General features: G+C 51.0%; 5 protein-coding genes across 6 annotated transcripts; 1 reads left to right on the top strand and 4 right to left on the bottom strand.

Annotated features, from left to right (window-relative positions):
* The first annotated feature begins 825 nt into the window (after positions 1-825).
* On the top strand, positions 826-3,230 carry EMC9 (ER membrane protein complex subunit 9). Its single transcript, XM_090270237.1, has 5 exons — positions 826-1,270; positions 1,413-1,489; positions 2,576-2,645; positions 2,734-2,828; positions 2,986-3,230. The coding sequence occupies exons 1-5, from the start codon at positions 1,073-1,075 to the stop codon at positions 3,164-3,166; spliced, it is 621 nt and encodes a 206-aa protein (XP_090126363.1). The 5' UTR covers positions 826-1,072; the 3' UTR covers positions 3,167-3,230.
* PSME1 (proteasome activator subunit 1) lies at positions 3,221-5,987 on the bottom strand. Its single transcript, XM_090270236.1, has 11 exons — positions 5,821-5,987; positions 5,192-5,224; positions 4,986-5,048; positions 4,756-4,866; positions 4,626-4,668; positions 4,409-4,506; positions 4,087-4,155; positions 3,934-4,001; positions 3,776-3,830; positions 3,606-3,692; positions 3,221-3,442 (listed from the first exon to the last, which is right to left on the bottom strand). The coding sequence occupies exons 1-11, from the start codon at positions 5,857-5,859 to the stop codon at positions 3,362-3,364; spliced, it is 747 nt and encodes a 248-aa protein (XP_090126362.1). The 5' UTR covers positions 5,860-5,987; the 3' UTR covers positions 3,221-3,361.
* Positions 5,988-7,328: 1,341 nt separating this feature from the next.
* On the bottom strand, positions 7,329-8,925 carry FITM1 (fat storage inducing transmembrane protein 1). The gene is made up of 2 exons (XM_090271881.1): positions 8,344-8,925; positions 7,329-7,966 (listed from the first exon to the last, which is right to left on the bottom strand). Exons 1-2 carry the CDS (start codon positions 8,607-8,609, stop codon positions 7,354-7,356), a joined length of 879 nt encoding a protein of 292 aa, XP_090128007.1. The 5' UTR covers positions 8,610-8,925; the 3' UTR covers positions 7,329-7,353.
* A 1,200-nt stretch (positions 8,926-10,125) lies between these two features.
* On the bottom strand, positions 10,126-10,855 carry LOC150016033 (large ribosomal subunit protein eL42-like). Its single transcript, XM_090271882.1, has one exon. The coding sequence runs from the start codon at positions 10,582-10,584 to the stop codon at positions 10,156-10,158; it is 429 nt and encodes a 142-aa protein (XP_090128008.1). The 5' UTR covers positions 10,585-10,855; the 3' UTR covers positions 10,126-10,155.
* Positions 10,856-12,411: 1,556 nt separating this feature from the next.
* On the bottom strand, positions 12,412-20,332 carry DCAF11 (DDB1 and CUL4 associated factor 11). 2 transcript variants are annotated; one of them, XM_090270238.1, is made up of 14 exons: positions 19,888-20,332; positions 18,886-19,013; positions 18,518-18,645; positions 18,181-18,245; positions 17,803-17,903; positions 17,467-17,613; positions 17,200-17,254; positions 16,778-16,846; positions 16,144-16,201; positions 15,882-16,067; positions 15,262-15,415; positions 14,690-14,842; positions 13,369-13,475; positions 12,412-13,269 (listed from the first exon to the last, which is right to left on the bottom strand). In XM_090270238.1, the coding sequence occupies exons 1-14, from the start codon at positions 20,040-20,042 to the stop codon at positions 13,135-13,137; spliced, it is 1,641 nt and encodes a 546-aa protein (XP_090126364.1). In that variant the 5' UTR covers positions 20,043-20,332; the 3' UTR covers positions 12,412-13,134. The 2 variants fall into 2 exon arrangements, with proteins under 2 accessions (XP_090126364.1, XP_090126365.1); XM_090270239.1 differs by having other exon boundaries at positions 19,911-20,000.
* Positions 20,333-21,741: the final 1,409 nt, after the last annotated feature.

A 21,741-nucleotide genomic window follows, 5' to 3' on the forward strand; every position in this document is an offset into this window, starting at 1 on the left:
AGATAACCTGTATTGGGGATCTTCACAAAGTTATTCCCATCTTGGGGTCTCATGAGTGCTTCCTGGAAGAGGTGGCATTTGGGCAGACCCCTTATAGGAAGAATCAGGCTTTAGATAGACAAGGGGAAAGCTCTGTGACTGAAATCAGGGAATGAAGAAAGGAAAAGCCTTTCATCACTTCAGCCCAGAGCAAGCCAGAATGGTTTCACTGGAAGAAGTATGGGTAAATGGTTGGACTCCTCAAGGGCTGGGAGGTTAAAAAAACAATCCCGAGGCATTATGATGAAGGAAATAACGACAGAGTACATTATGGTACGCAAGGGTCTGTATATTTTTTGTCTTTTTTTTTTTTTTTTACCCTCCTTCAGCTAATCACTGTCTTTATGTCTGCAGTTATTACATCAAGGAAACTAAGGGCCAGATAACCTGTAGTTGAGAAGGTACCATGGCTCATTAAGTGGAAGTGTCTGCCAAGAGTACAAATCTACTCATTCGATGGTAGGAGCAAGGTAGTTCGCTACGTGCCCAAATTCGAAGATCTATTGCTCCGGGGCACCCGACGAGGGGTGCAGGCTCTACCCCGCTGGCTCTGTGGGGCCTTTGGAGGGCGGCGGCACAGGTTTACAGAAGCCATCCCGCAGCCGCGAGCTAAGTCGGGTAACCTAGCCAATCTGTGTCTCTTTGCTTTACAGTTGTGGGTGCTTTCCAGTCCGCTGGAGATAAAGGTGTGGCAAGATTTAGGCGAGGCCACTGATTGGACAAAATGAGAACCTTTAAGCCTATCAAGCGGCACCATGTGGGCAGTACTCTAGAAGCGGGTCGGCGGGACCAGGTAGTTCTTGGTCCCCGAGACTGGCGCGAATGTGAGGCCGCCCCCTGGGGGCGGGCGGAGGCGGAGCTTGGTGCCACAGCTTGCAGTTGCGACCGCTGGCTTTCTGGGCCAGGCTGGGGCTAGGCGCTTTCAGGCCAAGTCAGACCACCAAACCTAAGTAAGGGGGACACGGGAAGGGCCAGGGAAGTCACCAGGGCACTGGAAGAAGCTTTGCAGACCCGAGCTGGGGCCGGGCTCGCCATGGGGGAGGTGGAGATCTCGGCCCGGGCCTACGTGAAGATGTGCCTGCACGCCGCCCGGTATCCTCACGCCGCGGTCAACGGGCTGTTGTTGGCGCCGGCGCCGCAATCGGGAGAATGCCTGTGTCTCACCGACTGTGTGCCACTGTTCCACAGCCACCTGGCCCTGTCCGTCATGCTGGAGGTCGCCCTCAACCAGGTGCCGCTGCTGTACGCCCACCAACCACCGGGAAATCCCCTAACACCCCTAGCCCAAGCCCATCTCTGGCCTCTTAGCAGCAGTGTATACCCACAGGGCGGGCGGCTCGAGTTAGTTACTGATGGCCCCTTTCCCACGGCAGGTGGATGTGTGGGGCACGCAGGCCGGTCTGGTAGTGGCTGGGTACTACCATGCCAATGCAGCTCTCGATGACCAGAGGTAAGTGGGGTAGCTAGAGAGAGGCAGAATGCTAAGGGTTATGAGGGTGGGGGTGGGATCAAGAGAACCCTTCTTGGTCATTCCTTCCATCTTTCCTTAATCAGACGCTTAGAAAGCAGGGGCGGTACACCAGGCATGAGGCTGGGTACTGGACTGGAGTAAGGAAATATAAAGAAATATAAAGACGCTCTGGAGGAGCTGTGGTAGGGGTGGGGAGGACAACTGTGTATGAATGAGAAAAGGCCGACGCTTGTTTTAACCGAGGTGTTCCCCACCCCCATCAGCAACTAAAAAAAAAACCTATAAAATTTATTTTCTATAAGTAGAAAAACATATCTACTTATATATTAATCATGTATCCAGATCAAAGTATACATACTGTTTTGAAATTTGCTTTTCCCTTACTTAAAAAGTATCTACCATTTTTCCATCTCTACACCAAGATCTACCTTACCCTAAAGCTATGTAATATGAATAAGGATGTACCATAATTTACTTAATGCCTAAATTGAACATTGCGGTGGCCTTCAATTTTTTATTATAGACTGCCCTATTATTACAGTAACTTGGTTGCCCTATTATTACAGTAACTTGTTTTTTTTTAAGAGGAAAGAAACTTCAATGTGTGAAGATGTGTGAGGGATATATCAATAGGTTGCCTCTCAGATGCCCCCAACCAGGGACCTGGCCTGCAACCCAGGCATGTGTCCCACCCAGGAATTGAACCAGTGACCCCTCAGCCCGAAGACTGGGGCTCAATCCACTGAGCCACACCAGCAGGGCTACAGTAGAATTTCTGGGTCAGCATATATGTAGTATACAGTTTAAATTTGGATGGTTATGCCAAATTACCCAAGAAGACCACCTTTCATTTTCACTCTCACTAGCAGTGTCTGAGCACCTGTTTCCCACAGCATTCAAGCATCAAGCAGGCGTGCCTGAAGCATCAAGCAGACCGGACCCCCCAGCTTAGCTACAGGGAAAGGCAATCCCTGCACCCATGTCTGGGAGACCTGGGAGACACAGCTCAGATGGATGAGGTCTCTCCAGTTGGCTCCTCACTCCTCTGATCTTCCCTCTATACAGCCCTGGGCCCCTTGCCTTGAGAATTGCTGGACGGATTACAGAGTTCTTCCCTGATGCAGTACTTATTATGGTGAGCGTTGGGTTTGGAAGAGGGGTGTGGAAAGAAAATAGGAAGAGGGATCCTTGAAGCCCTTACCTGCCATTCCTTGTCCACACAGTTGGATAATCAAAAACTGGTGTCTCAGCCTCATGTGCCTCCGGTCATCGTTCTGGAGAACCATGGTCTCCGCTGGGTCCCCAAGGACAAGAATTTGTGAGTGCCCCATTCCCTCTACCTCTTCTTGGAAACCCACAGCACCTGGGCCTCTGTCCTTGGTCCTGCCCCAAGGGTCATTCTCTAGACCTAACTTCTGTTATGTGTCTGGCCCCATGCCAGTTGAGTTTGATCTCCATGGGGGTCATTATTTCAGAGTGATGTGGAGGAACTGGGAAGAGTCACGGCAGATGGTGGGAGCACTGCTAAAGAGCCGAGCCCACCAGCACCTTGTGGACTTTGACTGCCATCTTGATGACATCCGGCAGGACTGGACCAACCAGCAGCTCAACACCCAAATCACACAGTGGGTTGGTCCCACCAATGGAAATGCCTGAGCCAGGGCCGGAGTAGGAGGGTCAGGATCCAATAAAGAGACTTGAGCTGATGGATACCGTTAAAGACTATATTTATTGTGCCTGAGAGGCAAAGTGAGGGCAAAACCTCAAAAGGCTGAAGGTGGGACAAAATCTGGAGTTCCCTGTCAAAGACAGGAGTTCTCTATTAGACCCACACAGTGTAAAAGGAAGTTCTCAATAGATCATTCCCTTTGTTTCTCCCCTGGGTTTCTTGAGCTTCTCAAAGTTCTTCAGGATGATGTCATATAACACAGCCTACAAGGCCAAGGAGGAGTGGGGATCAGCCATAAGCCCCCAGTAGCTCTGTGTCCCATTGTAGAGACTGAGCTTTGTTACCCTTAACACCCAGCTTGCAGGGTCAGGGGACGGTGGCCCGGAAAAGTTTCTGCCCACCCTTGCCCCATCTTTTCCTTCTCACATAAGCATTTCGGATCTCCATGACCATCAACCGGATGTCCCGGTACTCTGCCTCATCCAGTTCATGCACCAGCTGCCGATAATCACCCTGTGGAAGACCTGGGTCAGGGCTGACTTCAAATGTGTTCATCCCTCCTCATCCCCATGCACCTTCACCTGGGTCTCACCTACCACATGGGGCTGCTTGGCTGCTTTGGCCACAGCATCACCTCGCTCAGAGAAATACCTGCGGGAAATAGAGGGGTATGGAGTGGGAGAAGGAAAAAGCCCAGGCCTCTGTCCAAGCCAAGGCAGAGTGTGCATGCGGGTACAGTTGGGCAGACACTCACTTGGAGATTTGACTGTGGAATCCTTCCAGCTTGGTGTGAAGGGCAGTCATCAGCTCAAACACCTTCTCCTGGGGAAAGAAAGCAAGGGGGAAAGTGGAAAACAACATGGACCAGAGAGATAAGAAGAGTGGGGGAGTGAGGCAGCACTCTGACCTGGACAGCCACTCCAAAGTTGTTTCCATCCTCAATCCGAGGTATCTGCAGCTGCAACCAGGTGGTAACCTGGGAGGAGGGAATGACATCAAAGGCACATCAGTCTTCAACCCAGTTCCCAAGTTCCTGTCCTTGCTTCCTGCCCACTTTGGGTAGTAGTATTCCAGGTCCATCCTAAGGCCCAGGGCCTAAACTTCTGGCTTCATTTGCTGTGCCCTCTTCTGCTAATACCTGGCAGGTGCCATGCCTAAATGGCAGGGACCAAGGAAGACAAAGGGTTAGACCTAAAGCTTGGGGGTGGAATTGAAGTGGGAGGGCTCACCAGGTTAAGCTGCTCAATGACATCCTTGATCTCAGGCTTTAAGCGCTGCAGAAGGATCACGATCTTCTCATTGCAGTTCACTGGGCCACAGGGAGGACCTAGAGAATGGCACTAGGTCAATCACATGGCTGGGACTGAGTGAGGGGTCGGGAAGAGGAATCCTTCAAGAAGAGCTCCTGGGAGATGAGATGCAAGTCCCTTCCCACCAGAGTGGTACCTTTGTCTTCATCTTCTTTCTTTTTTTCATCCTTGTCTTCCTTCTGCAGGGAAAGAAGGGCTCGTGGGAGTCAGGTCTAAGGCCACATTTCCCTCGGTTGGGTCCCTCCTCCCAGCTCTTCCTGGCTTGCCTCCTGCTGTTTCTTCCGCTCCTCCTTCTCTTTCTCCTTTACTGGATCAGGCACTGGGATGTCCAGTGGGGCTTTCAGATTGCTCAGGCTGGCTTCATTGAGAGCTGGCTCCTGGCACAGTGTAGGAGGAGGGCTGAAGGCAAGGTCATGCCTCTCACCTCCTCACTCTCATGGCCCCCAGACTCTGCCCCTTGGCCTCTACCCTCTAGCTCCCTGCCCAGCCCCAATACCTTTAAAAATGCATCCAACTCAGAAATCTTCTTGGGGAAATAGCTCCTAAGCAGGTTCTCCGTCTGTGAGTGAGGCGGGGTTGGGGAAGATGGGTGTCAGAATCAAATGCCCTTCCTAGGCTTCAGTGAAGCAAGGCTGACGCTGCCCAGCAGGAGACAGGGCTGGGTTGAGCAGTAGGGATGGGGGCTGATGAGGTGGGTCTTACCTTGGTACACAGGTCTTCACGGAAAACATCCACCTGTGGGACACAGGCAGTCCCTCAGACACCTGGTTTTATGGCCAGTCCCTTAGGGAGGCCAGAAAGCCAGGTGTAGGGCCTGGCCTGGGGAAGGGTGGAGGGGATCCCTGTGGGACTGGATTTTGGAGAAGAGAACATTTCTGGCTGTGAAAGGCGAATGGTTCAGGTGAGAACGGATCCCTCGGGTCTCCTGGGATGACTAAGGAGAGGTGTAAGAGCCTTCTGCGACTGGGGCAGGGACAGAGTGCCCTGCGGAGTGGGCCCCGGGGCCCTCCCCGAGGGAAAGGCATTGAGGTGGCAAGGCAGGTCCCGCACCCTGTCTGTGTGTGGGCCCGGCGCCAGGCCAGCGGATTTCCCCTCCACGCTAGCTCTCCGCTTCGCCTCACCCCGCTGAACCTCGGCCGCCTCCTCTCTCTCCCGGCGGCGAACCCCGCTGGTCTTCCCGGGGCTCCGGGACTCCCGGCATGGAGGCTCACTCCGGCTGGACCACTGACCTCGACAAGTGTCGAGGGAGCTGGGGGGCGGATCACCTATGTCCTCAGCTTTTCGGCGCCACGCCTCCCTAATGGGCCCTTCTTCGGACCCTCAGCGCTCACCTTGGCTTGGGCTTCAGGCTGGACCCTGAGCATGGCCATGGCCGGGGCGGGGGCCCTAGCGCCGCACGAAGAGCGAAGACTGGGCACGGAGAAGGGAAAGCGAAAGCAGCCCGCGCAACCCGCCCGGCTTCCAGGCGCAGCGGAGAGTGGAGGCAGGAGGAGGCGGGGACAGGCTTGAAGAAGGGCGGGCGGGAGTGGGGGTGGGGCAGAGGGAGGCGGCCCCGGCGGGGCTCCCCCTAGAGCCAGACAGGAGCTTTTCCACTGCGGTCCTCCGCCCGCCTCTGCGCCCCGCCTCCCTGCTCTCGACGCTCCGCCTCCTCCTTCCTCCTTCCTTCTTTCCACTCCTGCCCTCCCCTAGGTTCCCATTCTCGTCACTCCGCTTCACCGGGCCCGTACTCCTAGCCGGCCAGTGTCCGCCTCTGGACTCCCGCCCCCTGTCTGTGCATCCTGACTCCGCACTGGCTCTCTTCTTCACCAGCTGGGTCTGGGACAGCGACACGCCTTCTCTGGTGCTCTTCCATCTTTCCTCCGCTGTGGAACAAACCTGGCCTCCCTTCACTAGCCCTGACTGCTGGGCCCCTGGGTCCCCCGCCCCCGGGCATCCTCTGGCCCACCCAGTGATGTTCAGATGCTGGCCCCACGCCAACCCAGGTCTCAAGACAACCCAGACCCCAGCCACCTCTCTCCTGACCCTTGCAGTCAACTCCATTCCTGTATAAGCCGCTATCCACACAGCAGCAGGATCTGGCTCTTCCTTGCTTAGAACTCTTTCTCAGTTTCCTGTTGACCTAAGAATGAAATCCAAGGGGCTCTCCTGAAATCCAAAGGCCTGCCTGGACAGCCTGGCATCTGTTCCCAATCAGCGTCACTGTTATACCGCCTCCTCCCCATTTCATTACACTTGCAAATACCTGACTTTTCATTTGTTGTGAGTGTCACATTCATTCCTGTCTCAAGGCATTTGCCTTGGCTAATCCCTTCTCCTGACACACTCTTCCCCTGCCTCACATTGTCGATCCATTCTTAGCTAAGTGTCACTTTTTTTTTTTTTTCAGGTGAATACCATATGTATGTTAACAGTTTTGTTACAGCACGAGAGAGAAAAAAAGAGAAAGTCAGATGTCACTTCTTAAGAGAGAACTCTTTCCATCATCCTTTATAAAGTACCTCCCTCCAAGTCTCTTGCTTACAAAGCAACTTGTTTTAGTACTTTCATAGCACTTACCTCTGATATCAGTCAGTTTGTTTTTGAAAGATAGTGTGATTTAGACTAGGGGTTGGCAAATCTTTTCTGTAAAAGGCCTGCTAGGAAGTATTTTTGGCTTTCTGGGCCATATAGCATCTGTATAGCAACTACAGTACTTAACTCTGCCATTGTAGCAGGTAAGTAACTATACCTAAATGAATTAGTGTAGCTAGGTTCCAATAAAACTCAGTGACCACCAGCCTCTTTTTACCCTTCCCACCCTTCCCAGGTCCCCCAACCAAATGATGAGAGGGGCCAGAGCCAGGCCTGATGTGCCTTTATTTCTTTCAGTTATGCTTGCGGCTGGAGTGTGGGCGAGGGAAGAGCCCATGGCCTGGGCTCCCTGGAGACCAGGGCTGATGATACCAGCTGCCGTAGGTGAGGTACCAGGCAAAGGTGCCCACCGCGGCGCCCACCACCTTGTGAGTATACTGGTGGAAATAGATGACGGTACAGAGCAGCAAGAAGTTCCAGAGGCCCAGTAACAGCACGTTTAGCAGAAAGACGAGGCGCAGGGGCGTGCCAGCGGGCAGCCCATGGGCCAGGTACTTGGCGAACACTGACGCTTCCTCGGCCATAAGCAGGCAGCAGAAGGTGAGCAGGAAGGTGTGGGAGGAGACTGTGTAGCCCCGCCACTGGTGGCCGGCTGCCAGACAGCTGCGGCGGTCAGGCAGCTCATGGAGCAGCAGGCCCTGGGGCAGAGGCTCAAAGCAGGAGCCGGTCAGGTCCTCGATGAGCAGGAAGGCCCGGCCAGCCCCCCGCCACACAGCCGCCCCCACCACCAGCCGGCTCAGGTGCCGCGCAGTTACAGCCACGCTCCGTGTAGCCAGGAACACCACCAGCAACACGAAGCCCCCCAGGAAGGTGCATGTCCAGCCCCATGCCGAATTCACAAACTTTCTGTGGGCAGAGAAGAGTGGTGGCTATTGAGACCCCTCGGCCCCATCTCCCTGCTCCAGTCCGTGTTCCCATCACTGCTGTCCCCAGTCTTATTCCCATCACTAGGCTGTCCAGTTCCTGTGTCTTCTACCTCCCAGCCCCTCACCCCCCATCCATCTGTAGGCCCATTCAGCCTTCTATGGTCCATATTTCCTCTTCAGCCCTGCTCTGGACTCCCTCTGTACCCCCACAATGCTGTCTCCCTCCCCCTCCTCTGACCTTCTCCTCAGCCTCCTGGCCTATTTTTAGGTTTTGGACTGGCAGGGGTACAGAAGCCTGGAGGGAGCTAGGATCCCAGAACGCAGGGAGCCGGCGCCCATGGCTTCGAATGGACTCACATGTTGAAGAAGTTGCCGTGGCTGGCGAAGATAGTCCGAGGGTTGACATGGAATTGCAGAAGGGGCCCAAAGATGACCACTGCTGCCAACCAGGCGTGGTACAGGCGCCGTAAGCAGGGGCTGCCCAGGAGGCGGGCAGCCTGTTCACTTCCAAAGTACAGCAAGGCAGAGGCCACCCAGAGCAGCACCTTGACCAGGCAGCCCAGCAGGGCCCGGATTCGGGCCCTGGCCCCCGGCCCTGCCCCCACCACCGGCCCCCGCTCCATGTTCCCTCCCCTCCCCACTAACCGCTTGCTCTGCTGGGCAGCTGAGGAGGGGCTGATGGGGCCCCCCTGGGCAAGGACAGGCAGTGACAGGTGTGGCAGACACAGGGCAGAGCCTTGTTGGCAGCTGGCAGGCGGGGGAGAAGGGCGGGGGGCAGTAAGGGGCAAGGGCAGAGGGCTGCCACGTCAGCAGGGTCCCGGTCTTGGTGTGTGTCTTGATTGCAGCCTGTGTCCTTTCCAATTAGCCCTGTGTCCCCTTGGCTCTCTAGGTTTGTGTCCCCAGCTCTAGCCATGTTCTAGTTCATGTCACAGGGCTACTGTTCAGGGCTATCTCTAAGAACAGCCTGCTTGGATCTGCCTGTTTCTGTTCGTCAGCTAGTCACCCTCACTCCACCCCAGCTGTACTATATTTGATCCACAGGGAAATGAAAAAACATTTTTTTTGAGGCTCCTGAGATTTCTTTACTGTTTGACCTTTTAAAGCAACATTATGTCTTAAGAATGGGAACTAAGAGTCATCATATCTCAGAAGGCAGGTTTTGTGAAACGGATTTATTCACCTGTTGAATTTCAGCATGTCCTACTGCAGGCAGGTAGGAGGAGCCAAACCTTGGAATTTATTTTAAAAATATATGTCTGCCTCATCATCAGTGTGGTCCAGACCCCCTCCTCAGGTCTGGGCACAAGAGCCCACCACTGAGCATGCAGCAACATGGCTGTGCATTGCACTGTGTTCAATCAGACCTATCCACTCTAGGATACTACGATCCCAGGGACTTGACTCAACCCCAGCTCGTCTGGTCTGAGGGCCTCTGAGGGGCTAACTGGGCCCCAGGGTTGCTGTGTAAAACATGGTGGTTGTACAATACAGAAGATATCCAATCTAAAGGGGACACTTCTTTGGTATGTTTATCATGATGGCCAACAGATGACATTCAAGTGTCCTGAAAAAGGCATACTGTATGAGATGGTGGTGGCCCAGACTGGACTCTCAGAGACCCAAAGATTAGGTTTACTCCTAGGTGGTGGGGAAGGAAAATCCCCAGTCATCGAAACCTTGGGTTGTGCCCTCCAACCTGTTACCCTGGGTCTCAGTCACACATAAGGCTTGGCCTCACAATCTGTCCACTGCAGCTGGGGCCACAAAGCAGAACTCAACTTACCTAAGTGAAATCCCTGTTATTCAGTAACTGTTTTGCCATTCCTTTTTCTCTTCCTTTCTCATCCCTCAAAACTGGTGGTGGAATGTCAAAGCACAGTGGAGACCCACAAAGTAGTGCAAGGAATGAGCAAGCAAGGATACTTGGGCTCTGGGCCCAACTGTGTGACTTCTGGAAAACCACTAACCCCTTTGGTCCTCAGTACCCTCATCTGAAAACTAATTAAAATGGATTAATCAGTCAAGTTCCTTTCAGCCCCTAAAGCCCATAACTGGGCATAGTATCTGCTCATGGACCCTACAGAACCCCTCAAACATCTTAAGTTGACAAAAAGTTTTTTTTATTTCATATCTTCAAGATTTTATTGTCACATAAACCAAAAATAAAGCTTAGAACTGGATCACTTGGCCCTTTCTCTTCTTATCTCTTCCCAGTTCAAAGTACTTGCATCTCTTAATAGCCAGCATTCTCTTAGATCTGCAGTTGGGGTCAACGCATTCAAGCCTCAGAACAATCTTCTTTGTAGTTTTAGCCTTTTTTCGGAAAATCGGCTTAGTCTGCCCACCATAGCCACTCTGCTTCCTGTCATAACGCCGCTTTCCTTTCTTATTCTGTGTTACTTTGTGGGGTTGATGCTTGCCACACTTCTTACAGAAAGTCCGGCAGGTTTTAGGAATGTTCACCATGTTGGCGCAAACACTGTCGGTACTAAAAGGAAAAAGTTGTGCTGGAAACGGAAGTGTTGACAAAAAGTTTTTCATTGTAATTTTAAATAGTTGCGAAGGACATAATTTCCAGTGTATTGTATATACTGACATTTCAAAATTAAAGCTCTTTATGCCAGTCTTTTAAATATATCTAATGGAATATAAACACTACAATGATTATATACATCACAGTATCCATTTAAAAAACAGAGGAAACCCTGGTTGGTGTGGCTCAGTGGATTGAGCGCTGGCCTGTGAAGCAAAGTGTCGCTGGTTCGATTCCCAGTCAGGGCACATGTCTGGGTTGCAGGCCAGGTCCCCAGTGAGGGTGCGCAAGATGCAACCACACACTGACATTTCTCTCCCTCTCTTTCTCCCCCTTCCCCCTGTCTAAAAATAAAAATTTTTTTTTTAAAGAGGACAAGATCTTCTTAAAAATATCTTATTTACTTATTTCCAGAGAGAGGGGAAGGGAGAAAGAGAGGGAGAGAAACATCGATCGATTGGCTGCCTCTCTCATGCACCCCAAGGATGGACCTGGCCAGCAACCCAGGCGTGTGCCCTGACTGAGAATCGAACCAGTGACTCACAGGATGCCACCCAATCCATTGAGCTATACTAGTCAGGGTGGGGATGAGATCTTAATAGGCAGAAATTATATTGCCATTCTACTTCCCCTGAAGAGCTTATCCTAATGTTCTTTCTCTTTCCTTTCTTCCTTCTTTCCTTCTCTCTCTTTTCAGGGGGTGGGAGGGAGAGAGGAAGAGAAACATCAATGAGAGAGAAACATCAATCAGCCCCAACCAGGGACCAAACCCATAACCTAGGCATGTGCTTTGACTGGAAATTGAACTGGCAATCTTTTGCTTTGCGGGACAATGCCCAATTAACTGGCCACATCAGCCGGGGCCTGTTTTAATTCTTGAAAGTCTTTTATTGATCACACTTCACTGCAAAAAAGAAAAGTATATACATAATTTGAAATTTAATTTTCAGAACACTTCTTGTGTTCATAAAGCTCTAAAAACTAAAAATTTTTCTTCTGGATTGAATTTGTATAATTGTTAGTAGTATAAAATGTATTAGTACAACAAACATTTCACACATTTTGATAATAAACTAAAATTGTATGGGAAACACATCTCTTAATGAAAAGAATGAGTGGCCTTCAGGGCCTTGGTTAAACAGAGCTTTGAGGACACTAATAGTTTTAAGTTGCTTCTAACTTGGGCACCCTTGGAGGTAAGTACGGGTTCTGGGTGAGGTGGGTGGCCTCTCGGGTGATGTGGCAGAGTGGAAATGAAAAGAGCCAGAGGGAAAGGAGTTTCATACTAGGCAGAGCACTTGGAGCCTGATAATTCTCTTCCCCCTTGCTGTGTCTTTGGGAGCTCCTGTGGGTGTGTATCCTGGTTTGAAAATTGCCTTGGAGATAGTGAAGTGTGGACAAAGATGGATCAGAGCTGGATGTGAACCCGAGCTTTCCTACTGACCACACCACAGGTCTGCTCTGGGGCCATGCTGCCTGACCTCTGCACGTCTCCACTTCCTCACTCTGCACAAGGGGTGACTGGGAGGGTGAAGTGCCCAGATGGGGCCTGGCATCAGTGCCCACAAGGCTGTCTCTGGCTCAGGACTACTTTTTCTTGTAGGCTGGACCAGCTCCAGAACAGAGCCGATGCAAGTGTGCTGGTCTAAAATGTGCTTATTTCCTGCTCTCCTGATTTCTACTTGCTGGGAAGTTTCTGAGGTTGGCGAGGGACTACCTATTGAAAAGTTCAGTTAATAAATGATTTTTGGTATTTCCCTACATCTTGGGGAATCAAAGGGGTGTTTTCTTCCCATAGAGGAGCACAGCTGAAGGCTTTGTGGAAACTACTTTCTTGAAGTGAGAAGATAAAAGACTTGACAGGAAAAAGAGAGACAGAGAAGACACTGAGCCAGGTTTCCACAGAGAGTTTATTGAGGGAGCCAAAGTCAGTGAGAGGACAAGCGAGTCCTACTTCAACATCCCTCTTTGAAGCTGCTGGCCTCTGCAAGACGGAACATTCTGGGTGGGAGGGCCTTCCCTGTGTGAGGCCACATGGAGCCACAGCACTGCCTGCCACACCCCAAAGACCCAGATACAGGAGAGAAATGACATAATTCCCACCCCAGGAGGCTGCTCAAGACATGCCTTACCCATCCCACCCTCTCTGAGAGTGCTACAGCTCTGTCCATCAGGACATCTGGAAGAAAGGCCAGCATGCCTGGTCCTCTGATCAGCCAGTCTAATCCTTAACGTGAAGGCCTGGGCAATGGGCCTGGCCGACGGCTCAGTTCAGACCTGGCCCCAGGCATCTACTCTAGCAGCTAACATGTAACATCCAAACATGATTAAGAACTCAGGACAGTTCTCTTACTAACGAGGGCCATGCCCCAGGTTATGGCAGTCTTGCCAAATCCTGGCCAGAGATCGAGAACCAAGCTGAATGGGGTGTGAGTATGTGGGGAGACCCACCAGCAGGATTTTCCAGGGCTCAGTTAGGGCCCTGAAAGCCTGGGCTTTGGTTTCTCCCTATCCAATGCCAACAATTCCCCAAAGATTCCCCCAGAAGGGAGAAAGGGAAGAGAAGACAGAGGGCTTATCAAGAGGCTCAGCCATGTATGAGCTGGAGGTCAGATCTACTGGGGCGAGGAAAAGGCTGAAGAGGGGTGGGGCACTGAGGCAGGAGCGCTGGGGCATTCCTCGGACTCTGGCATGTCATCCTTGAAGTACTCAGCCTGGCGGTACTGCCACAGACGCAGGTTCCCGTCCCACTGCAGGGAAGAAGGTGGCAAGTAGTCAGGGGGTGCTGCCCCCTCCGAAGGTCCAAGTCCCAGACATGCACTGGCCTCCCCTATCCATTGCAATCTCACCGAACTGCTGACAATCTTCTCCTCAAAGGGGTGCCAACTGACATCACGCACACAGGCCTTGTGGTTGGTCAGCTTCTTCACAATGTGCCCACTGAGGAGGTTGTACACTGTTCAAGAAAGGCGAGAGTGGAGAGGGGCTGCCACAGGACCTTCTAGCCACCCCTCGTCTCTTGCTGAGCAACACCGCTTACCTGCCTCTCAGGTAACTTTCCCCTTTCCCAGGAGAACAAAACCCACAGCAGAGGACAAGGTTATTTCTCAGTTTCTTTTTCCATTTCCCTATCTCAGATTGAGGGTATGGTCTAGCAGAACTTGGATATTTCGTAATGTCTACACTTAAGACAATGCAATGTGGCTTTAACGTTTTTAGCAACAATTTTCTAAACAGCTCTTAAGATCTGGCCCTGGTTGGGTGGCTCAGTTGATTGGAGCATTGTCCCATGCACCAAAAGGCTGCTGGTTCAATCCCAAGTCAGGGCACATATGGGAGGCATCCAACTGATATTTCTCTCTTTTCTCTCTCTCTCTCTCCCTAAAATCAATAAACATGCCCTCAGGTGAAGATTTTTTAATAACCCCATGGATTTTTTAAAAACCCCACAAGATATGGATAGCACCACAAAAGCGAGCAATGGATGTTTACTCAGGCACATGAACCTGTTGTTTTTGGATGGGGCACACCTTTCTCTCTTTCTGGATGGGTCTCCATCTGAGTGCAGTTTTAGGATCCTTATAGATGTAGCTGTGTTTGTGCATTCCTCCTGCTTCAGTGGCTGTATGTCCTACTTGCTGTTATCTTTTTGTGTCATTCTTTTTTACTTCTGTTCCCTCCTACCTTTCATCTGCATTCTCTTTCAAGATTTTATTTATTTAGTTTGAGAGAGAGAGGGAGGGAGGGAGAAAGAGAGGGAGAGAAACTTTGATGTGTGAGAGATACATCAGTCAGTTGCCTCTCACATGCCCTCAACTGGGAACCTGGCCTGCAACCCAGGCATGTGCCCTGACTGGGAATCAAACCAGGGACCCTTTGGTTTGCAGGCCAGTGCTCAATCCACTGAGCCACACTGACTATAAAATAGAACTGAGTTTATTTTTGGTAATCTATTACATTTACTGCCTAGAATTCAATGTTCCTTGTCTTAATTTAAAATGCTGATGAATAGAATATTTTGTTTTTCTGTTTAAGCCTCCCTTGCTCCAAGCTAAATTAAATTCCACTTGTAGATGTCACTGAGTTTTTTAAGGTGGTCACTGGTAGTTAGAGGTAGAATGCCTGAGAAACTTTCCTGCCCTTCCTTCCCTGTTCTGACACAAGCCTTACCAACCACTTTGCCAGTAGAGCAGCCACTGTAGATGAACTGCTGGCCGGTGCTATGGGTGGGGGAGAATCGGCATCGGATGAGGGTGTGCAGTACCCCATGGCCCCTGTAGGTCATCAAGGAGCTGTCCCCTGGGAGCTTCAGCTTCCGCCAGGCTGGGTAGGGGTACAGGGAGAGCCTGAGGTTAGGCATCTGGATTCTCCCAAATCACTAGTCCTTAGCAAAGACTGATGCTAACAGACAATAATCTTTCCAATCCCCAACTGGTGGCTTTTCCCCAACCTAACAATCAGCTGGGCCTCCTGCTTATTGTTAAGATACCGAAATACTTTTGTATTGGTTAGTTCAGAGTGGTCCTCAGCCCCAAACCCTGGCAACCCCTGGCTCTCCCCATGGTTCAGCAAACAAAGAGTTAATACCTGGCAAAGGGGTGTTGGGGAAGGACTCCAGGACTCAGCTCCAGCTATTGCCATATTCACTATGGCCATGACAGGCCTCTCCAGGGGATAAATATTTTAACTACCACCCCTGACTCATCACTCTCCAGATCTCAGGCTCTACCTGCCACTCTCACCTTTTTTGGGCACCTGCTGCCAGCGGTAGTCCCAGTTTTGCTGTGTGGCAGCCTGGCGTGAGGCTTCCATGCCCTCCCGGCTAGAAAAGCGCCGGATATCCCAGAGTTTGATGGTCTGATCTTTGGAGTTGGAGATCAGATACCGGGCATCACCCTGTAAATCCCAAGATGGATAACGAAGTGTCAGAGTGTGCAAATGTCAGTGCTGTCAGTCCACCTCCCTTCTCCAGCTGAGGGGTAAAAATTCTAGTTAACTGATTTTGTTTGCCTCTTTCCTCATCCAGATGGGCTCATGTTGGTTTTCCACTCCAGATCCCATCCCTGGGTTAGGCTTTCCCTTCTTTGCCCATGGTACTGGCTAGGTTTCCATTCTATCCTGGATTAACTATCTTCTACTCTTCTTGTACAGAAAGCCCCGCCCTGCTCCATTGGTTCCTATCGGTGTTGGGGACCAATGGATCTCGTGTTTCCTGGCTTAAGCCCCTTCCCTAAACTTCAGCTCTTGCAAACTTGGCCAATAAGGACCCTGGGCAGGTTCCCACACCAGTCCACTTTGACACCCTCTCCTGGACAATTGGAATCTTAGTAGCCTGGCTGTGCGGTGCTACCTCCCTGCCCACCTTGCTGTCAATGAAGGTGATGCCATCCTGATGTCCGGCCAGTGCACCCACAGGCTTGGGGTCATCCTCTCGCATGGTGCGTCGATCCCACACTTTGCAGATGGCATCATCACCCCCGGAGAACAGGATTTGGGAGCTTATGTCAGCAAAGGCCACTGCATTCACATCATCCTCATGGGACTCAATCTAGGGGAGAAAGAGGCCAGGATATCTAGGACCTCTTTCTGGGTCTTCTAATAGGCCAAAGTCTCAGGAGCAATACCTGAAGGGTGCGCCGGTTCTGTTCTCGATCAAAGACATACAGGCAGCCGTCATTGGCCCTACAAGGGAAGGGATAATCAGGGTCCTGGAGCCAGGACCAAGAGGACAAATGCTGTGTGTGCTCTAGAGAGTTCCTGTTGTGAATTCCTACTAAGGAGCAAATCCTTGTCTCTTCTTCTTGTTTTTAAAGATTTTATTTATTTATTTTTAGAGATGGGGGAAGGGAGGGAGAAAGGGAGAGAAACCTTGATGTGTGAGAGATACATCAATCAGCTGCCTCTCATTGCCCCCAACTGGGGATCTGGCCCACAACCCAGGCATGTGCTCTGACTAGGAATTGAACCAGCAGTCTTTTGGTTTGCAGGCTGGTGCTCAATCCACTGAGCCACACCAGTTGGGGCCGCTTTTCTCTTCTTATACAGGAGATTGAAGAGTTAGCTATGTTTGTAAGGAGGTTTGAGACCTTCCAACTCATTCTGGGGCAATGGGGAACAAGAGGAAAAGCGAGTCATAACCCTTGACCTTGGAAAAGGGCTGGTTGTTTTCCATAGCTGCCTGGTAGGGTTGGTTATCCAGTACAGTCTCTGGGAGGACTCTATTTCATTAACTGAGCAATATCTCCCATGAACACTCACCCTCCTAGCACTTCTCTTCCATCTGAGGAGACAGCAATGGAGAAGACAGCAAAGCGACGTTCATCTGGCCTGAAAAGAGCAAAGGAGGAGCTGGTTAAGTGCATTTCCCTTCAGCCTTTGTTAATCCACATAGAGTTTGATGAGGGTTTTAAGGCACACTTCTCAGGGGAAAATAAGTCCTGCCAACATGAATCAGAATGTAGATTGCCTCAGGGAGAACCCAGAAATAATCCTGCAACCATCTATTTTACCCTGGTCCTCTGCTGACAGGATGGGTGGGTCCCTCCCGAGAATCCACACAGAGAAACTTGCAACCAGTGTACTTTTCCCTCTAAGCAGGAGTTCCAGTTCAAGAGGTTTGCTCCTGGAGAGCCTTCCTTGAGAAGTTTCTGATGAGTCTGACCAGGAAGGGAAGCCAGTACCTTAGATCCAGGGCAGTGTGTGTGTCTCCCTCCCCGTAGATGTTGCAGATATGAACTAAGAGAAGCAAGAGAAACAAGAATCTTTCAGGGCTGGGGGAAGGCAGGTGGGAGTGAAGCTAGAGAGGAGATGGAACAAAGGGCCAGGGTGTTAAGACACTGGGAGTGACCTTTCCAGGAGAAGGCATGGAGTCCTGCACAGAGGAGGTGGGCGTTTGGAGATCTCAGGTCCCAGGCTGGAGAAACAATGGAAGTCTGGGGCATACTCACTGTAATCAGACCAGCTGGAGTATAGGAAATGGTTCCCATCAGGGGTGAAGGCCACATCCAGGACACTCCAGCCTACATCCCGCGCCTTGATGCTCTTGAATTTATGAAAGCGGCCATACCGGCAGTCATACAGTCTGATTGTCTGGTCTGTGTAAGTGGGGACCAGGCAAAATTAGGGAATACAGTCCTTGAACACTCCCCAGATCAGACCTCGCTCAGTGTATCTAAGGAATGTGTTCTGACTAAGCATCTCTATGTCAGGGGCTGGGCCTTTTAGCCTCAGCCAGAGGGACTGTTACTTGTTCTAGGGAAGTTCATAGGACCTGGGTCTGGTACCTTGGCAAGCAGACATGAAGATTTGACCATCTTTACTGTAGATGCCACAGAAAGCCTTCTGAGAGTAGGTATCAGTGAAGCCCAGATCATTGGGCAAGAAGCTGGGGAAGAAGAGGGAAAGTGAGGGTAAGGGGAGCTCAGGATGAGGAGTGTTTGGTTAGCAGAATCCTGACAAAGATGGATGTGAGTACAAGGACGTTATTCCCTTTTGGCTTTGGGTACAATCCTCTTTCATTCATTCTATTATCCTCTCAATTTCTATACTTTTCCACTTTGTTTACTCTCAAAGCTTCAACCCCACTTACCATAACCTTAATACTCCTAAGGATCCTTTAACACCTATTCCTTCAAAATTCAGAAGATAAACCCCATACTCACTGAGACATCACTCGAGACTGTTCTCCAAGGGAGAAGCTTCCCTGGTGGCAGAGTCCCCGTTCTCTCTAAAGGAAGGGATTGGGGAATATTGCTAGCAGAAACACAGGGTCACTTCAGCCACACCAAGCCCCCTCCTCCAAAGTTATTACTCTTGTTACAGAAATGGATACCACACACAGTATGTCCCACCAAACTCTGAAGCAGGCTGGCTAAGAACTCTCCAGCTCTAGCACTTGAGGCTTCTTTGGAAAGTTTAGTTCCCTCTTCTCTGGGGCTGGCAGAGCTTCTGGCTACCTTGATAGGCTTGCTGCCAGGCTGGCAGGAGGTGGAGGCCTACCTGGTACAGCATTTGAGGAAAGCTGTGCTCCCGGGCTGACCGCCTAAGCCCCAGCCGCCCTGTGGCCAATTCCACTTGCGTCTTGATCTCATTGCATTCCAACTCCCGGGTGTCAGGGGTTGCATCCACTGTGAGGAACAAGGATAAGTTTTATCTTAGGTCTTTGAGTCCAACAGGACAGTTAGCAGAATTATGCATAAGCCCACTCAACATGGCTGCATATACTGGGTCTGCAAGGACTCCTTCATTCCCTGAATTATCTTATCTTCTTTCAATTTAATTTATTGTTCTTTGCCAAAAAAATTTTTTAAAGGGTTTCCCAATAAAAGCCTTCTGATGTTAGGGTCTTGGTCTGTCTTTTCTCTTACCAGGTGGGTTGTATCGGTCCCCGAGACGACCATCCCAGGCACTGTCATGCTCTTCCTCCGAGTCCGAGAGGGCCTGGATGAGTTGTAAATTTGCTGCACCTCCTCCCTGCACCAACCTCACTTGGCCCCTGTGGAGAGACCCCCCCCCCCCATGATAAAGGGGGACGATCCCTTTCCCAAGCCAGCCAAATTTAGAGTCAATAGCTCTTAGACTACTGGTACTCAAATCCTCATACTGTTCCCATATTAAGGTCTGAGGAACTTGACCTTGGCTGTTATTGGCAGTCTCCTATAAGACTAATTTCTCACTCTTTCAGCTGGAGTAGAGAACCCCAAAGTTAAGTAAGGGAGGTTGACAAGACCTACTAAGTTGACGTCCCAAAGAGCTAAAAATTCTGAGAGCATTTCCTTCCGAGCCTCTTCTCAAAGAGTACAGCATAGAACACAGTATTCTCAAGGGATCCCCAAGCTTGTCTTCTCAAAAAACCACAGCTAAGAAACAAAGTCATTTTTATCCCTTTCTAGGTGATCACTTTCCTTAAAGCTTTCTTTCTTCAAGAACAAAGTTAGACTTAGCTTAATTTAAACTTGTTTTTCAAGCAAATCCACTTGGCCTCATATCACATGTAATTAACTTCACTAAAGTTCAACATCCACCTCTCCAACTCTTCTGTTCACCCCCTCACATCACTCCTTTCCCACCAGGGTCCCATTTTTTTTTTTAACTTGGAAAATAGATGATATTTCTGTAGTCATAGCTAGAAAGGCTCCCTTGAGCAGTCCTCTCAAACACAAGGATGCGTTGAATGGCGACCCTAGGCAAGAATCACTTCTACTGGGTATGGAGCTAAGTGCTATGAGTGTCCAGCGGAAAAGGCTGTTCTCAAAGAGAACAGCTGTCCTGGGCTAATCCCATCCCCTATCCTCTGTAACTTCCTGGCCTGGAGTTGGGATCAAGGACTGTGGTGGCACCTGGTGGGGACACACCAGGGGGCAAGTTACCTGCGAAGGAGATAGGCCAGTACCTGGGCCAGATCCACATCTTCATCCTCTTCTTCCTCTTCCTCACTCCGACGCCGGCCAGCCCCTCTCCGGGGCAAGCCCTCGGAGGAGTCTCCGGACCCAGTTCCTGCGCTGCTGCTGTTCCGGGATCCCATCTTCTGGTCACAGCATCCTTAAGCCTTGTGCAGGGACTCCTCCTGTCACCTCCTTGGGTTTGGTGAAAGTAAAGCCTGCTCTAGAAATTCTAGGGTCTCCTGAGATAGGGACCAAGGAGATCCCTTTTTCTTTAGCCTGTGGCAACTCCAACGCTTCAGGACACAAACCTTCCCCAGTCTTGCGAAGCAAAAAAAAAAAAAAAAAAAAAAAGAAGAGAGAAGCCTAGGGGACTACCCTAGCTCACCAATGAGAATCCTTTGAAGAGGACTTTCTCAGTTTTCTACCTCAAACTCACCTATCAAAGTCCCTGGAGGGGGTGGATTCCCCGGTAACCTCTCCAGCCGACCCAATCAAAACCCCTCGCGGAAGAAAGCTCCTCATTAGCTTATCTCATCTAACCAATCAGAGGCCTTAGGACTCAGAGACCCCCGACGCCCCCCTTACCTACCAATCAGAGTTCTCCCTTGCGAAAGCCAGCAGCAGCAACAACCAATGACGTTAGAATTCGGCCTAACACCCCCTCCTTGCTAGCCTCACGCCCACGTGGTGTGCGGGGGGTGTGTGTACGCCAAGGTAGGGAGGCAGGGTAGAGGCCCAGAAGCCCCTCCCACTGAAGCCTGCGGTTATCGCCCAGCACAAGACCACCCACCAGCCAGGAGCAGTCGCAGGACCTGCCGGGGCACGAGGCCTTGTTTACACCGACTGCCGCCAGAGCGCTGGCCAACTGCTCCTCCGTCACGCGCCTCTCTCGTCACTCATCTCCCGGCTTCCAGGCCCGCGAAGTGTCGACGTCATGCGACTCCCATAACAGCACCGCCCCTTTGGCCCGCTAACTGGACAGCTGGGCATGGTGATTGACAGATGGGAGGGAGAAAGTGCATGATGGGTGTGAGGGGAGGAGAAAACCCGAGACCTAGGGAGGGCTTTAGCTATTGTTGGGAGGAGTAAGTAGGGAACCGGGTGCTTCCGGTATCGGGGACGACAGAACTACAATTAATGGTTGAGGGGTGGGGTTTTCAAAATAAGTTTAAAAAAAAACAAAGCGAAACAAGTTTGGTGGTTCGGTACAGAGAGGTGACTTAGCAAAGGATACAATTTGCTGTAGGTTCCTAAAAGTTCATGGACTGCACGTTTCAGAAGGTCTCCGAGGGCCTCATCTTTCTACCCCTCCCAGTAACCTGCCTCCCGACCACCATTCCAATCTTTCTTTTTTAGTTCATTGCTTCAGGTGGCCCTACCTTAAGGGGTGCCGGCGCCTATAGGGTGTGTTTACGTCACGGACGGGGACCCAGGCTTGCATATCCTCCCTTATGGGCTTCCGATAGCCTTGTTCTTGTGAGGACCGCTCTTTCTAGATATCCCCTTAGCCTTTGATAACTTTTTAGAGGACCCCTGGCTTCCTTCGCGGTCTTTACAGACGCTCCCTAACACACCCGTGGGTCTCTGCGGGCTGCTCTGGTACCTACAGTTCCCTCTGGCCGTCCAGGATTTGCAGACCTTCCCTAGACCCTCAGTCATTGGCTGCTACCTAGCTAGGATGTGCAAGTCCACCGTTTGCTACCCGCTCCTCCAGGTTTATGAATAACTCGGGTGAGTCCGAGTTTGGGACTTGCCCAATCTGGGGGCGGAGGATGTGGGTTGAGTGACAGCGGTGCCGGGCGCAAAGGTCCAGGGTCCAAGCTGCACCTCCGCGTCCTC

Source organism: Furipterus horrens, unplaced genomic scaffold, assembly GCF_987537825.1.
Source record: "Furipterus horrens unplaced genomic scaffold, mFurHor1.1.pri manual_scaffold_3, whole genome shotgun sequence".
In the NCBI taxonomy this organism is placed as follows: Eukaryota; Metazoa; Chordata; class Mammalia; order Chiroptera; family Furipteridae; genus Furipterus; species Furipterus horrens.